This window comes from Lissotriton helveticus, chromosome 6 (assembly GCF_964261635.1).
Source record: "Lissotriton helveticus chromosome 6, aLisHel1.1, whole genome shotgun sequence".
Taxonomy (NCBI): domain Eukaryota; kingdom Metazoa; phylum Chordata; class Amphibia; order Caudata; family Salamandridae; genus Lissotriton; species Lissotriton helveticus.
The window spans coordinates 255,056,240-255,073,058 of NC_136067.1; the positions used below are offsets into that span (position 1 = coordinate 255,056,240).

At 47.4% G+C, this 16,819-nt stretch overlaps 1 protein-coding gene across 8 annotated transcripts in view; it reads left to right on the plus strand.

Moving 5' to 3' along the window:
* ITSN2 (intersectin 2) overlaps positions 1 to 16,819 on the plus strand; it is a 1,402,222-nt gene that overhangs the window by 1,011,714 nt on the left and 373,689 nt on the right. For all 8 annotated transcript variants that reach the window (XM_078647702.1, XM_078647706.1, XM_078647705.1 and 5 more), the window contains one exon: positions 3,338 to 3,434. In XM_078647702.1, coding sequence (XP_078503828.1) covers positions 3,338 to 3,434 — 97 coding nt within the window. The remainder of the gene's footprint in view (positions 1 to 3,337; positions 3,435 to 16,819) is intronic.

The following is a 16,819-nucleotide window of genomic DNA, read 5'->3' on the forward strand; positions in this document are numbered from 1 at the left end:
TAAATAGTTATTTAATAAAATGTTTTACCCTGTTACTTTGCTGGTGTGTTGTATATATTTGTAATATTTGCATAGAGTTTATCGTTATTTTGGGCGGGGTGGGTGGCGGAGCCGAGCTGTCTTGCAGCCATCATGGTGTGGAGTTCAGTTCATCTCACTAGTTTCGTATTTCTCATGAGGGGTTGTTCCTAATGTTTCTATTTTAGCGAGGTCAAAAAGAGATCCCATTAGTGGCCTACTGATTTTGCTCGATCCCTTTTGTTTTTTTACACGATTTTTCACTATCTGCAAAGACTAAACAGAGTATTGCGACTCTGTGCTTGTTTGTAAATAGAGAATGAACCAAAGAGAACCAATTCTAAAACAGTAAATGCTTGGATAACAATCAATCAAATGGAGAGAGAAGCAGGCACGACGGATTACAACGGGGGCAAAGGCCTGCGTTAAGTACCCTTCACTATCTGCAAAGAGAGAGTACTCCTAATAGAAATGAGGGGGGGCAGCATTCAAAGCAGATCAGTGTGCATAAACACGAAAATGTTTTTACTTACCACGTACTTGACATTCGACAGCTTATGATATTTGCTATTAAAAAACCATTGAAATTCACTGAAAAAACCATAGGTTAGAGACCATATATAGTTAGGAATTAGCATTTAAAAAACCTTGAAAATTCACTGAAAAAACCATAGGTTATAGACCATATATAGTTAGGAATTAGCATTTAAAAAACCTTATTTTACTTACACAAAACCATTGAAATTCCATATATAGTTAGTTGCACTAACTATATATCGCGCACCCGCAATCCACTGCTGATGATGTCACATATTACATCATTCATGACATGGTCAGTGACATCACTGATGACATCACTGATGACATCCCAAATGACATCACTGATGACATCACTGATGACATCTCAAATGACATCACTGATGACATCACTGATGACATCTCAAATGACATCACTGATGACATCATCCAGTGACTGTGTGTTTCTGTAAAGTTTAAATATGTTTGATGTATTGAAGAATGAGTGGATGTATAAGTGTCTGGATGAAGGATTTAGTAGGTGCGTGACTGACTGTATGAGTGAGTGAATAAATGTGTCGTACTAAATGCATGGGTTAGTGACTAAACTGTCTGAATGTGTGCATCAGTATGTCTGTTGTGATGTAAACTGCTGCATGTGTTGATCATTAGCTATACGAGAGGCTGTATGTGTTATTGATTGGTTGCCCAAGTATTTGTATGGGAGATTGAGTTTGTGTGGGGGTGGCTGGGAGGTGTGTGACTCTGTGCATAGATGTGTGAGCAGTTGATTCACTAGGTGTATGAGTTCAAGAGTGCATGTGGGAAAAGCTACATGGGCGGTTGACTGTGTGCATGAGTGTATTGATGAGTGAATGGATATCTCAATGCTACATGTCATAGTAAGTACATATGTAAAACACAGTACATGTGAGAGTTGGCATATATAAATAACTGTGCATGAGAGCCACTGAATGTGTGAGTGGCTGTATGGATCATTGTGAACTTGTATCATGGATTGTATAAGAGAGTAAATATGTGTTAGTATATGTTTGAATAAGTAAGGTGTGTATAACTGTATAGTTGAGGAAATGGAGGTGAGATTGTTTCTTTGCATGACTGACTAGGTGTGTGAGTAACTCCATGGATGAGTGACAGTGTGTGAGTGTCTGTATACACTGAGTGTATCTAAGGTTATATTAGAGTCTGAAGAGGTTTATCGTATTAGCACAAGAATGATGTCAAATGAGATGTCATCAGTGATGTCATCAGTGATGTCATTTGAGATGTCATCAGTGATGTCATCAGTGATGTTACTGACCATGTCATGAATGATGTAATATGTGACATCATCAGCAGTGGATTGCGGGTGCGCGATATATAGTTAGTGCAACTAACTATATATGGAATTTCAATGGTTTTGTGTAAGTAAAATAAGGTTTTTTAAATGCTAATTCCTAACTATATATGGTCTATAACCTATGGTTTTTTCAGTGAATATATATATATGTATATGTGTTTATGTATATACATGTGTGTGTGTGTATACGTGTGTCTATATACATGCTTGTCTATATATGTGTGTGTGTGTGTATATATATATATGTATATGTGTGTGTGTACATATATAATTATGATCAAGTTTTGTGTTTCATTGTAGGGGGAATTTAGACATATGTAATATGTTTCTACCAGAGCATCTTGGCATAGGGGGAAGGACCAAAGACATTTCAACATTAATAGGAATGTTGGAGTCCTTGTTGAAATGCATTAAAGTTTTGATCAAACTGCTACTTTCGATAACCGTTTACCAAAACGATCATGCTGCAGACCCTGCTCAATGTTTTCCAGAGATTACATTTGTACTTGAGGTGATGTTCTTCAGGTATCAGAGTGTAAATTGGTAGGCTGCCTATTGTATGGGAAGATGATTTCAGAGATTGCCTCAGTAGATCTCTCGCTGCAGTATGAGCAAGGAGGTCTTTTAAAATTGTTTATATGGCCTCCAAGGTACACTTTATGACATAATGAAGTGCCTGAGCTGCTACTCCAGAAAACTTGTTGGATTATAGTTACAGCTCACTGCATATCAGGCCTCTTGTTTGTTTGCATAAACCCTGAGCCATACAGCTATTGCAGATGGGAATAGTTACCAGTACATAATTTATTGTGCTTCTCTGCTTTGGAAATCCCTTATTCACAACTAGCCCCACTGTGGCAGCTAAAAGAGGGCATATGTAGTAGTTGATAAGAGCTCACATTTTTGAAGAATAACAATTATATTATATTAGGAGAGCAAGTGGAAGGGGAGAAATGTGTGTGGACATGGCTGATAGTTCTTCCTTGCTTGACAGTCCTTGTGATGTATCAGAATCATGAAGGTGGCCAGAACAGCTGGAATGGCTTTGTTTCCAAACATCTATTAACTTTGCCTAATACAGGAAGGTATTTACATCATTGTATAAGGGTAACTAGTGCAACAGCGGCTTCCTGTTTCTAGGATACAGTGAAGGATGAGCAGAATAACCTTTGACGATGAAGAGCATGACTTGCATAATAAAGAATACCGCAGCGTAGCCTGAACCCCATCATAAAACTTTCGCGTCTTTGATTTTTCTTTTTTACTCATAATTTCATGGCCGATAACTATATATAGTAGATCAATTTAATATACTAATATGGTAATTTGTTGAATCTTGCTAAGAAGGTCTATGCAGGTGTGGATTTGTTCTTGTAAGTTGCCTGTGACTGTTCTGAATTTGATTTCCCAAATTCCTACTCACTACTTGTGCACTTATTGTAGGCGCGGGGGAAAAAGAGACAGAAAGGATGGTTTCCTGCTAACCATGTGAACATATTGGGCCCCAGCACTGATAAAAATACCCCCAGTTTTTCTCCAGGTAAGATGAAGCTTGTGTTTGTTTATAGTTTTTACAAATGTCACTGTTTATTTTCGAAACTCCCACTCAAGATGTGTTTGCCCCAAAATGTATGCCTGTACTGCAGTTAATCATGCATCTTAAGTAAAATAAATTCCCTCTATCTGATTGCACTGATCAAGGTAACAAAGGATAATTTAGAACATTTGTAATGCTAGTTAATTGCTAGCTAATGAATAACTGCCGGAAAGTCGTTATGCACTAGAATTAGTTGTGGAATCAGCTCCTCTGAAAGGGACAGAGAAAAGACCTCTGGAAACCTTGACGTCTCTGTGACTTCTTCAAAGGAGAGTGGCAAAGCCTAGACAAGTCCCGCTTAGACTTCTAGGGCTTCTTCTACAACTTAGACTCACCCAAAGATTTTAGTTCAAAAATGATTACTTGTGGGACTGGCAACGAGAACGGGCATTGGACTGAGTCCTTCACGTTGTGTGGGAGCGACCTTTACCTTATTTCCTGCACTGATTGGTGACTTACAGCTTGGTTTTGCAGTCCCAGATTACCTTCAGATCCATAAGGGCACACTCCCTAAACAACTTAAAGTTTTTTCTTGAAGCTGCATACCATAGGCGTATCTTGTGAGATCCGTCACAAGCATTTGTTTGTGACAATCACTGCAAGACTTAAAGGCTGTGGTTTTAGGTGGTTTTAGAAGATGACATTTCCCTTCCATATCGGAGAATGTTTTGAGGTAAACCACTCCTCACCTCCTAAGAAAAAAAGGAGTTGGCTCTAGATAACAGTATGAAGGAACAAAAAGAAAAGTATTTTGACATCAGCACAAATGGGTAATGCCTATATACTGCTCCAGTCGTCACTTCTGGCGCTGAGCAGAGTCCACACAAAGTCGCACAATGCCACCTATCAGCACGCAGGGGCTGTGCTGAAAAGTTTTCCAGATCCATCCTGGTATCTAGGGATATTCTAAAGGAGGGGAATCTGCTGTTAGCTAGAGTATCTACCTGAAAGGGCGTTACTGAAGGTAAGGTGTTTGTTATAGAGAGCAGTCCTGGTCTTTACAGGCCCACATATATGTCTAGGCTTCTTAGCCTTTTGGTTCTGGGTACAAAGACTTTCTTGCCTATGCCAACTGAAATGTTGTGGTTGTAGATTGATAAGATGCAGATGACCCCTGGCAGAAGATTCACCAGTGCACAATAAGTACTCCTCCCCCCTCCGACCCCCCCCCCCCCGCAAATGTAGAATTGGAAGTACATTATTGGCGAGGCATGAGTCCTTTCAATTTGGTGGCTCTCCTGCTCTACTAAACAAAAGAACGTTTGCCTCACAAACAGCTATTGAGTGTCCTGTCCATTCTCTGAGATGCCCTTTCAGAGTCTGTGGAACCCAGATTACACCCAATATTGCTCTGAAAATGTTTACCAACCATAGCTGTGCAAAAACAGTGATGATCGCCTGTAATGTTATGTACAAGCAAGCTTGATCAGGCAACCGAAGAACGAGGCCAACTGGCTGTCTGTAGTGAAGCAAAACACCTTGCAGCAGTGATAGCACATTAAGAAAGATTGTCAACTATGACAGTAGAAGGAGCAAAAAGATGCGCCTGCACCAAAGAGCCTTGGCTGGCCAGCATTGTAATAAATTTCACTCAAGATGGGCATCAATTATAGCTCAAAAGAATTTCCAAAATGCTCAACAGCCATTGATGAAAGGCGTTTCAGTGTTGTTATTCCACGAGTTGGGGGGTAACATGAATTTTAATGCCAATACCCCCTCAAAAGGCTACTTAATAAGGAGCTTTATAAGGGAGCACACAAAAATAAGGCTTTGACACATGAGAGCAACAACATTTTGAGCATAGGATTAAGCAAAGGACAACGGTGCTTCACGTAGTACTTAAAAAGTCCACAATCTACACCTGGAAAAATAATTACTCCTAGTAGTGTTTTAAGGCATGGCACACAAACACAATGTTGCTATGTGCAAGCAAATGTGACCACAGATGTAGCATTGAAGTGGAAACCATCACTTTCCAATGTCTCTTTGATGATCCAACGGCTCATTTCATATAACTATATCATCCTCATCATTGGCCCATCACAAGGCAAGGACTGGGCAACGCCCCCCACCCCCGAACCATCCTGATCTGTGTACTTTAGATCCCACATTTACTATTGTAAGAACAGTCTACCTGCCAGTCTTTGTTCGGATCATCACACATCACACACAAAGCATCAATTCTTGTCCCACGGATGATGAACACAGGTGACCCTAGTTAGGAGGGTTGTAAGGACATTATACTGAAAAAAGGTTGTAGGTAGACTGTCTAAAGTTATAAACAATTAGTAGAGTAGAGAGGGAGAGATAGTTTTCTCTGTACAATGTCTGGTTGCACTATTTTGGACATGTCAGAAAAATATTGCCACTCTTTTGGCATTCAGTTTCCTTACTGAGTCCTGGAATTTAACAAACGGGGAATAACCACCTGATTCCAGCAAGTTCATTTGGCAAAACACACAAGATGCAAGCTTCCAAATCAAAAGTCAAATCTGATAGAGACAAATAGCTGGAGATTCCTTATCTTAGAATCCTCCCTAGGCACCAGACTGGATCCGGAATTTTTTTCGGCAGTACATCTGCTTGACGGCAGAAGGCGTTGATAGACTTCGCAGCGTCGTCGTCTCCCGAATCGGACGTCAACTGAGTCTATATAAACCCTCCCCTGATGCATTGATGTCAGTTCCTTCTTTTCTGCGCTAGCAACGTGGATCCACACTGCAGTTTCTCCTGCTGTTTTTCAATCTACTTGACTTTTTTTCATCGACGAAGCAGTGTTCTCTTTTTTCTCTCTTCTTCAATGTCTTCGGGTTTCAAGCCTTGTGAGTCCTGTGTATGACAGATGTCTGTCACGGACCCTCACTCGGTTTGCATCTGGTGCCTGGGTGAGCACCATGACTCTGAAGAGTGGGACTCCTGTCGCCAGTTTAGAGCGAATGCATACAGGGAACGTCGCATGAAGTCTTCTCATTGTCCTCATTCCCATACACTCTCTATGGACCGACCGTGCCTACGGAGGAGCTGTTTCCGCGGGCATCATTCTCCTTCGATGTCAGGAGGTAAGTCTTGGTGTCGGCAGTCAAAGTCGCAGTGGCTCTCCCCCGACCTATCCCCCCCCTTCGTCGCCTGCCACTGGTCCCCACTCTTCAGTTGGAAGTGTCGGGACATGGGTCCGCCCCAGGTTTCCCCACCTGTCGTGGGGCCGGGGCGCCGTTGACCTAGATGAGACAATATTCTCAAAGTCATCATTCTATTCTTGGATCTCACCTTCCTCTAAAGCGCCCTTGGGCCCACGGAAGTACAGGAGGTCGTGCCAGTGACCCCGCTGGCAGGTTTTCCCCTTGCTTCGGGGAGGCCTCCTGTGCCTGAAATCTTAGCGGCGCCGGTGCAGAGCCTGTCAAGGCTCACACCTTCGACTTGCTTCTGGTCTGTCGACTCCGATGTCGGCATCTGACTCCTGTCTGCTGGTCCCCATAGTGGTGGAGTTGACGCAGATCGATGCTCCTTCAGAAAGCGAGGCATCACCTTCTCGACGTTGACTGGCTTTGGTTATGGCGTCAGATGCAGCGCTGCTGGAGCCGACTGTCTCAGAATCCCTTCCTCTGGTTTTTCCTTCTGAGGACAATAGTTGTGGAAGCACAACAGATGGTGTGGTGTTTCCCCCCTCTCATTTTGGAGATGGCTCCACCCCCTGATTCAGTCTAACTGGTTACTTGACTTGGGTGCATCAATGTCTTGGAATCTTCTCCAGCCTCTAGTCTCCTCCTGGTTTGGCTACGCAGGTGAGTTCCACTCTGGCGGACATGCTCAATCGAGTTTTGGTTGTACTGGATTTACAACTTCCTTCTGTCAACAGACCCTTTACTTGGCGTTCTACATCCTGACCAGTCTTAACGCTGAGCCTGTTCTTCCTTATAGTGACTGTCTTTTTCATATCCTACTGTGTGTTTGGGCTAAACCTGAAAACATGGCCCCCTGAGGATCGCTCTATTTCTCACAAGCATTGCCTGGCCCCGTAGAATCCCCCCTGTCTTATTGGATATCCCTCTACTAGGAGCTTTGTAGTTCAGACTGTTTGGCCACCCAAAATATTGATTTTCTCCCTCTTGTCCCCCCGGAGACAGATGCCAGGAAATTTGACACTTGTGGTAGGTGCATTTTCTCTTCTTCTATCGCTGCCCTGAGCTTTGTGAACACGTCTTGTGTCCTCGCCTGCTTCTGCCATGCCTTGTGATATTCAGTGAACCGCCTCTTGCCCTCCCTTCCGGATGAAGTCAGGAAAGCCATTGTTCCCCCTGGTACATGATGGGCAGCAAGCAGACACTCTTAGCATCAGCTGTGGTATGGATACCACGATTCTGTTCTTCACGGTATGGCCTCTTCCATAGCTCTACGTCAGCATGCATGGTTGCTTACTTCCAGATTTTTGAAGGCCGTGCAAAATACTTTACTTGACATGCCTTTTGATGGCGCCTCCCTTTTAGTCACACATTCTGAATTAGCCTTATGCTGGTTTAGAGATAGTCGTGATGAGTCTTAATTATTTGTTGTACCAATGTTGTCAGTGATAGTTTGTTTCTCCTTTTATTGACTCTTGCCCACCTTCATAGGGCGGGCAGAGTACTCTCTCCCTTCCAGGGTTACACCCGGTGTGGTGTTCCTGCTTTCTGCAAGTACTTTTCTTCTCAATTATGCTGTCAATGACCTGTTTAATTTCCAGCCACCTGGAACACATCTTGCTTTGCGGCCTCGTAGGAGTCTGTTCTTACTGCTATATTCTGCCTCTTGATTTTTGTACCTGAATGCTTACTCTGTGTTGGGTGTTTTGTTACATTGTGCAAATGCACTATAACCTTCATTTCTGTTTTCAGGGACCTTATTTTGTGTGCCTCAGAGGCATTTTAAAAGCTGGCTATACACTTTTTTTTATCATTGGAGGCCCCCTTTTTAAAATCTGTTTCTCAGGATAGTTTCCTTGACCAACGTTGGTTGCTCTTTATTTGTTGTATGTGTTCGCTGCGGCTGAGCACACTGTGTATGCTCCTTCCATTGGTTTTGAGCCTGGACTCTATGGTCTATTGTCCCTGGTCCTTTTACATTCCTTGATTGTAGGTTGCATCCTTTTTTGCGACTGCCTCTTTACTGATTCTATACTTTGTTTCTCACGGCCCTGTAGCTTTCTACTCTCTGCAGGCTTCCCATAGTCCTTCTTGAAGATGAGTCCTTCAGTGCGCATCTTGCTTCACCTGTCATCTTTCGGATAGTCTGGTCCCTTCCTATCTTTGGACCACTTATTTCTATTTGGGGTTCTTTGATGAGGTCAGGTCCTGACCCTCCTATAAGGATGGTATTGCTTGGGTATCTGATTCTAAGATAAGGAATCTGCGGCTAGATGTCTTTATCAGATGGACAAGTTACTTACCTTCGGTAACGCCTTATCTAGTAGAGAAAGGATCTAGCAGCAGATTCCTTATTGACCCACCCATCCTCCCCATTTTGTGAACTGAGGACCCTTTGGTCTCCTAGATCCCTGATGTGCTTTCTACTGCAAACCTTTCAAACTGTGCTTATTGATACACTATTTTTCCCTTTCTGGGGCACTGCTTCCTGAAACTGTTTCTCTAAGTGGATCTGCGTTGTTGGCGCAGACATGGTCACAAAAGAAACTGCCACTTTGTCATGGGAAGGATTACATGGACTCTGTTGACGTCACATATCTCTCAGGAACATTCCACCTTGCTCTTCCTCATCTACAAGTTGTTATAGGGAAACCATCTTCACTTGAGCTTCTTGTGGTCTATCAGTGAGAGACAACTACCCATTAATCTGTTGGCAATCAGAGTTTTTTTTTTTTTAAACTCTTTATTCATGACTGGATCAGATATTACATTTTGCAAAACATTTCTTTTAACATACTGTCAGTCTTTTCCGTTTTCTGAAACATAACTTTGGCGCAGTGCTCCATACATCAGATCCTACATCACGGTTCGTGAAATTCCAAATATCAAATCAGAGTATTACTTATCACTTATTACATGTCAGTAGGGTACTGTATCGCCCAACCGTTTCCCGTTCCCTCCCACCTCCCCCCACCCTGTTCCCGTCTCCTGGTCATTCCCATGTACATTTTTAGAACGCTCATCTAACAGTGATGTGACGGTATGAATGGACATTACAGGTCATAGGTGTGGTCACCAGTTTATCTAGGTCGGTCGGCCTTACATATCGCCTCCCCCCACCGCTGGTGAGTATTCAGGCACCCTCATCCCGGGGCAATTCCAGGTCCTCATCCTCCAGCTCCAACAGCATGCGGTCCCAATCTTGTGCTACAGGGTATTTCCGGTGGCCCTTCTCCTCCTCCCTGCGCAGTTCCGCTGCCTCCGCCTTTCCCCATTTCAGCATGTCGGATCTCCACATCGCTGTGGCTGGGGGTCTAAGGGACTTCCACCTCATAGTGAGGGTCCGGAGTGCCAACAAGAGGGCTAGGTCTGTAAATTTCAGCTGTGCCCTACAGGCTTTGGGTCTCTTCCTATTACCTATCAGGCAGGGTAAAGCGCCCACCGGGACCTGCATACCCGTTATAGTGTGTAGTGCGTGCCGGATTGTCTCCCAGTATGTGCGCAGTCTCGGGCACACCCACATCATGTGGACAATATCAGCGTCATCACCCTGACACCTAGGGCAACAGTGGGAGACGGTGGGAAATATCCTATGTAATCTTTGTGGAGTGAGGTAAGCCCTATGTAGCACCATGGCTTGTATAAATTTGAATTTAGCATTCCTGGACACTCTCCTGGGGTGTCCGAGGATGATCTTCCAGTCCCCGTCTGTAATTTCCTCTCCTGTGTCTGTGCTCCAGGCCTCCCTGAGTGGGGTGAGGGATCCAGCTGCGTGTTCTCTAATGCCCACATATAGCCATTTCACTAAATGTCCGCCCGACCCCATGTAGTGGAGGAGACGGACCAATTCGTGTTGTGTTGGTTTAGTGCGTTGTGTAGCCCAAGTGCGCCTTACATAATGGGAGACCGTGGCGTGTAGAAGATAAAGCCGTTGCGGGGCTCCCGTGGATTGTGTAAAGGTGGCATGGTCCAGCAAGTTGTCGTCCCCAAATAAGTCTCCAACCCTGTCTACCCCAGCAACTATCCAGGGTTGTAATCTGCGTCTCGTCAGGGGTCCCTGTGGAGTCGGTAGGCCCAGTAGGGGGATGTTGTCTGCATAAGGAGGGGTCCCTGCCGTGTATTTAAGTGCATTCCGCCAGCACTTCAATGCCACGAGCAATAAGGGGTGGCAGTCCCTCGGAATCTTGGCCGCAGGCAGCAGAAGGGAATGGAGAACCCCTCGCGCCAGCTCTTGTGGTGTGAAAGCAATCTCATGGAGGTTTCTACCCGCCACCCACCTAGTCAGCCACTGAAGTTGGCTAGCGTAGTAGTAGCCACGCAGGTCAGGCACTCCCAGGCCCCCTTGTCTGGTGGACAGTTGTACTTTCTTGAGGCTTATCCGTCTCCTCCCCGAACCCCAAATCAGGGTGATCAATAACGAGTTCAACATGGTAAATATGGGTTGTGGTAGGAGGACCGGCAGGTTCACAAAATAATACACGATTCGGGGAAGCAGGACCATCTTTGAAAGTGCCACCCGACCCATGACAGACAGGGGCAGGGACGTCCAGAAGTTCACACTACTACGGAGGCCAGTAATTGCTCTCCGCACATTACCCTCAATCTGGTCGTCAGGGTTCCGATAAACATTAATGCCGAGGTACTTAAATGTAGTCGGGGCCACCTGGATCACGTGCTCCCCAAACTGTATGTGGGTGGGTAGTCGCCCGTCGCGGAAAAAGAACCCCAGTGATTTCCCGGGGTTAATCTCCAGGCCCGATACCCTTTCGAGCCGCTCAAAGGTATGTGCCAAGAGGGTATGGTCCCCCTGCAGGTCTCGTAGGAACAGCAATATGTCGTCGGCGTAGATGGAGATCAGATTATGGGTATCACCAACCTGGATTCCCGCCTCTGCCGCCCTAGTCCGGAGTGCAATTGCCAGGGGTTCTAACGTAAGGACAAATAACAGCGGTGACAGTGGGCAGCCCTGTTGGGTGCCCCTATGTACGCCATAACTGTCCGACGTGTGTCGGCCGGTGCGTGCCCGTGCCGTTGGGTTTGTATATAGTAGACGAACCCATTTGATTAGGGCGTCCGGAAGTCCAAAGCGACGTAAAACTTCAAGTTCGAGGCATGTGGGCTGCTAAATTCATATCTATTGCATAGATCGCCGCCTAGTGTTGGGTCCGGATGATTGCACATTGTTGTCCTGGAAGAGTCTTCGAAGTATCACGAGATAGGTGGCTCCTCCCCTGGACTACAGTGCGCATGGGCATCGACTCCATCCCCAGATTGTTTTTTTCTGCCATTGGGTTCGGATGTGATTTCGACGTCTCCTGTTCGGAAGCGAAAAACTACTGCTTTAAGGCCAAAAGGCTTTTGTTACCTCGTCGGTATTGTTCGCGTTCGGTCTCGTGTTTCTTCCGACTCTACGAGTCGGTCTTCTGCAGAGTCGAGTAACTCTTCGGACATCGAGGCCCTGTCGTCGCAGCAAGACCCCGACGATACTACGATGGAACGGAGCCCGTTCAAGTACTGCCCTGTGTGTGGTTCAAAGTACCCACACATCGACGTGCATCCAGTTTGTAACAAATGCCTCTCGCCGGACCACAACGAGGCCAACTGTATGGCCTGTTCGAAGTTCAGGTCGAAGAAGACACTCAAGCTTCGGCGCGCGGCGCGCCTTGAGGCCCGGCGAGCGGCTCCAGCACCAGTCGACATCTTCAACGACCCCGAAGCAGAAGGCCCAAGCCATCATCTGCAGATTTCACCACCATCGACGGAGGTCGAGGCCGACTCCGGAGAACCCGTCGAGGGCCAGGACCTAGAGGAAAACGTCGAGGAGGTAGGGGACGTCCAAGAAGTTTATGGGGCTGCGGAAGATAGCTCGGAGGAAGAGCTATGCCCCGACAGTCACATGACTCAGGCTCGGGTCACGGGATCGCCACTCGGCCTTACCCACGACCCTGCACCGCAATCCACGGCCCCGCCTTCTGGCCCGGCTACGGACACAACAGCGGAGCCGCCATTGAGCGTATCGAAACCGAAACCTTTGGATTCGACAACAACAAAGATGGCCGCCGTACCATCGAAACTGAAGACGCCTGCTACGTCATCAACGCCGTCGACTTCAGTGGCTCCGAAGCCGAAGAAGGCTGTCGAGCCTGCTCCGCTACGTACTGTGGCCAAGGAGCCAAGCTCGAAGAAGGTCGTCAAGCACGTGTCGAGCACGGTGGCTCAATCGAAGCCCAGGAACACTGTCGACCCACCAACAAACACAACTACGGCGCCAACAGGCAAATGCCCGGTTGAATCGCAGTCGACAAAGGGCCCTGACCTGACGTCCGGAGGCCCTGCCCAAAGACACAAGACTGCCGGTCCAAAGCCGACCGCCTCGGCGCCTACGGCTGGGAAGGAGGCCCGGACCATTGGGGTCAAGGATGCGTCTGAGTCTCCGACACGCACGGACACCTCGTCGATGCTGGGGTCCTCCCATGGGAACGGACAGAGGTCATCGGTCGGGTCGACTAAACCCTCCGCTTCATTCACTAAACAAGTTACCGACTCCCTCAAGAGAATTCGGGAGAAGAGTTTGCCATCGACAACTCACAAGCCGTCGGTTACTAAATTAGTAGAGGCACAGAGGAAGACTTCAACGCCGATCCTCTACACTCTGCCGCCGAAGGTGGCACCAAAGGCTTTTACACCCCGATCGGTGCCAAAGAACACTGATGCTTTGGAACTGTCGATGCTAAGTGAACGTTTGGGTCGACAACAAGCGTCGGAAGAGCAATCTGAGCAGTATATCGACGCAGACACGGGAAAATTGACGCTCTATAAGCAAAAAATTACTTCCCAGCCCTTGGAATCGTATGTGATACCTTTGAAGAAGAAGAAACCAGCACAGGACTTTCCTGCCCTTGTTGAACCTCTTCATCCACAACCAAGGAGAAGCCCAACGCATTCACCATATGCTTCAGGGGGAGATGAAGCTGACCAGGATGAACAGTACAACTTCCCAGATAACAATGACCCTGATGAGCAGCGGGACTCATGGGTGGACACTGGTGACCAGGGGGACCAACAAGTGGTACAGGACCTACAGGTTTATGGTGTACGGACATCCCCAACTGAAGACTCAGCGGCATTTTATGCCTTAATTGAACGGGCGGCTGCTAATCATAAAGTGGACATGCATGCCGACCCTGTGGAAGAAGACTTTCTGTTTGACACTTTCTCTGCCGCAGAAAAGACTGTGAAAACACTTCCAATGCTAAAAGGGGTCCTAAAGCATGCCGCTGACATCTTCAAGGAACCCACTAGGGCACAGGTGGTCAACCCACGAATAGAAAAAAAATACAGACCGGCACCTGGGGACCCAGCATATATACGGGGCCAGCTGCCTCTGGACTCTTTGGTGGTCGCCAATGCCCGCAAGAGGGCGAACTCGCAGTCAATGGGTGAAGCTCCTCCCCCAGACAAAGAGTTGAAAGAGCTGGAGGCATCGGGGAAAAGGGTGGCTGCACAGGCAGCCAATATCTGGCGCATCTCGAACACACAGGCCCTGTTGGCACGATATGATAGGGCGCATTACGACACCCTAGAGCAGCTCCTACAACACCTTCCGGATGAGTTTAAGGAGGCAGCTGAGATGCTAATACAAGAGGGCAAGCTTATTTCAAACGCTGCAATCAAGTGTGCGCTTGACGTTGCAGATACTGCGGCTAGAGCGATTAACACTAGCGTGATGTTGAGGCGTCAAGCATGGCTTCGCATCTCAGGGTTCAAGCCTGACATACAAACAACAATACTCAACCAGCCCATTAATCCCAACAGACTGTTTGGCCCAGACGCTGACACCACCCTCGAGAAAATCAAAAAAGACAATGAGACAGCTAAATCTATGGGGGCGCTTCAGTCTCAGCAATTCAGAGGGAGCACTTTTCGTCGCTCAGGTGCCCGTGGTGTTAACAGAGGACACTTGCCACAGCAGACGCAATTCACTAGAGGTGGCGCACAATCCTCGACCCCAAGCAGGGTAGAGGGGGTTACAGAGGAAACAGTGCCAAGGGCAGAGGCAGGGGCAACAACAGCTCCCGTTCCTCTGCCGCCAACAAACAGTGACTCTCTGTTACTGCCCCCCGACCATCCAACACCTGTCGGGGGGAGACTCCAGCAGTTCCTGCCAGTCTGGACGTCCATCACCACAGACAGGTGGGTGAGGAAACGTATCCAGTACGGTTATTGTTTGGAGTTGACGTCCACTCCACCCAACATACCCCCAAGACAACGTCCTATGTCAGCAGAGCACTTGCACTTATTGCAGCAAGAGGTTCTTGTGATGCTGCAAAAAGGCGCAATAGAGCTCGTACTAGTGGAGGAGGAAGGAACAGGGGTTTATTCCCTATACTTCCTCATCCCAAAAAAGGACGGATCCCTCAGACCCATTCTGGATCTACGCCCCCTCAACCTGTATATCCTCTCAGAACATTTTCATATGCTAACACTGCAGCAAATTCTCCCACTGTTGAACCAAGGGGACTTCCTAGCAACCTTGGACCTCAAGGATGCTTATTTTCACATACCACTCCACCCCTCCCACAGAAAGTACCTCAGGTTCACAATACAAAACAGGCATTATCAGTTCAAAGTCCTACCCTTCGAAGTGACCACTGCCCCCAGAGTGTTCACCAAGTGTCTGGCGACAGTAGCGGCGCACCTCAGGAGACAGAACATACATGTCTATCCTTACCTAGACGACTGGCTCGTTCAAGCAAAGTCGGAGCAGCAGTGCGCCGCGGACATGTCCCACACCATTCACCTCCTTCACAGTCTGGGGTTCTCGCTGAACTACCCCAAGTCGCACCTTCAGCCGGCCCATGTGCGGCAATATCTGTGCGCGACGATCAATACCCTGACTGCTATGGCGCAGCCAAACTCGGTGAGGATCGACCACATTCAGTCGCTCATCCGACGGTTCAGACAACAACACTCCCTACCGGCGAGAGTGTTCATGCAGTTGATAGGCGTGATGGCCTCCTGCATCTCCATAGTCCCGCACGCACGGTTGCATATGCGTCCGCTCCAAGAATGCTTGGCGAATCAGTGGAAACAGGCTCAAGGACAACTGACAGACCTAGTGTTGGTGACCGGTCGGGCATACAACTCTCTGCATTGGTGGACTCCACACAACCTTTGCAAGGGCCGACCGTTCCAGGAGCCTGTGCCGCAAGTCATCATGACGACGGACGCCTCTCTCCAGGGATGGGGAGCTCATGTGCTCCACTAAACGGTGCAGGGACTGTGGTCGACGCAGCAACAGAGGATGCACATCAACTACCTAGAGTTGCTGGCGATCTTCATGGCGCTCAAATCCTTCAAAGTACATCTGTGCAACAAAGTCGTGTTGATCCGGACGGACAACATGACAGCCATGTACTACATCCAGAAACAGGGAGGTACGCACTCTCCACAGCTGTCTCATCTGGCTCAAAGCATGTGGAAGTGGGCCATTCAGAGGAACATCTTCCTCATGGCGGAACACCTCCCGGGCAAGGACAATCAGATGGCGGATCTGCTCAGCAGGTACAGCCATCAAATGCACGAGTGGGAAATACATCCATCAGTACTCCGCCCGTACTTCCAGCAGTGGGGTCATCCAGAGATCGACCTGTTTGCCACAAGGGAAAACGCAAAATGCCAAAACTTTGCCGCCAGGTTCCCTCACCCACAGTCGCAGGGCAATGCGATATGGATGAACTGGTCAAGCAGATTTGCGTACGCTTTTCCCCCAGCACCTCTCATACCGCTGGTGGCAAGAAAGCTAAAGCAACACTCGATGACTCTCATCCTGGTTGCTCCAACGTGGGCACGCCAACCATGGTACACCACGTTTCTAGAACTTTCCGTGGTACCGCATCAAAGGCTGCATCTCACACCCAGGCTCTTGACGCAGAACCATGGCGACATTCAGCATCCGGATCCGCAACAGCTCAATCTGGCGATCTGGCTCCTGAGGTCTTAGAGTTTGGCTACCTCAACCTGCCTCCTGAATGCATGGACATTATCAGGGAGGCCAGGAAGACCACTACAAGAGCTTGCTATGCTGCAAAGTGGAAGCGGTTTGTCATTTACTGTACAACACATCACATTAACCCGCTAGATGCATCCATTCCTAACATCATCTGCTATTTGTTACATCTTTACAAATGCAATCTAGCTTACGCTTCC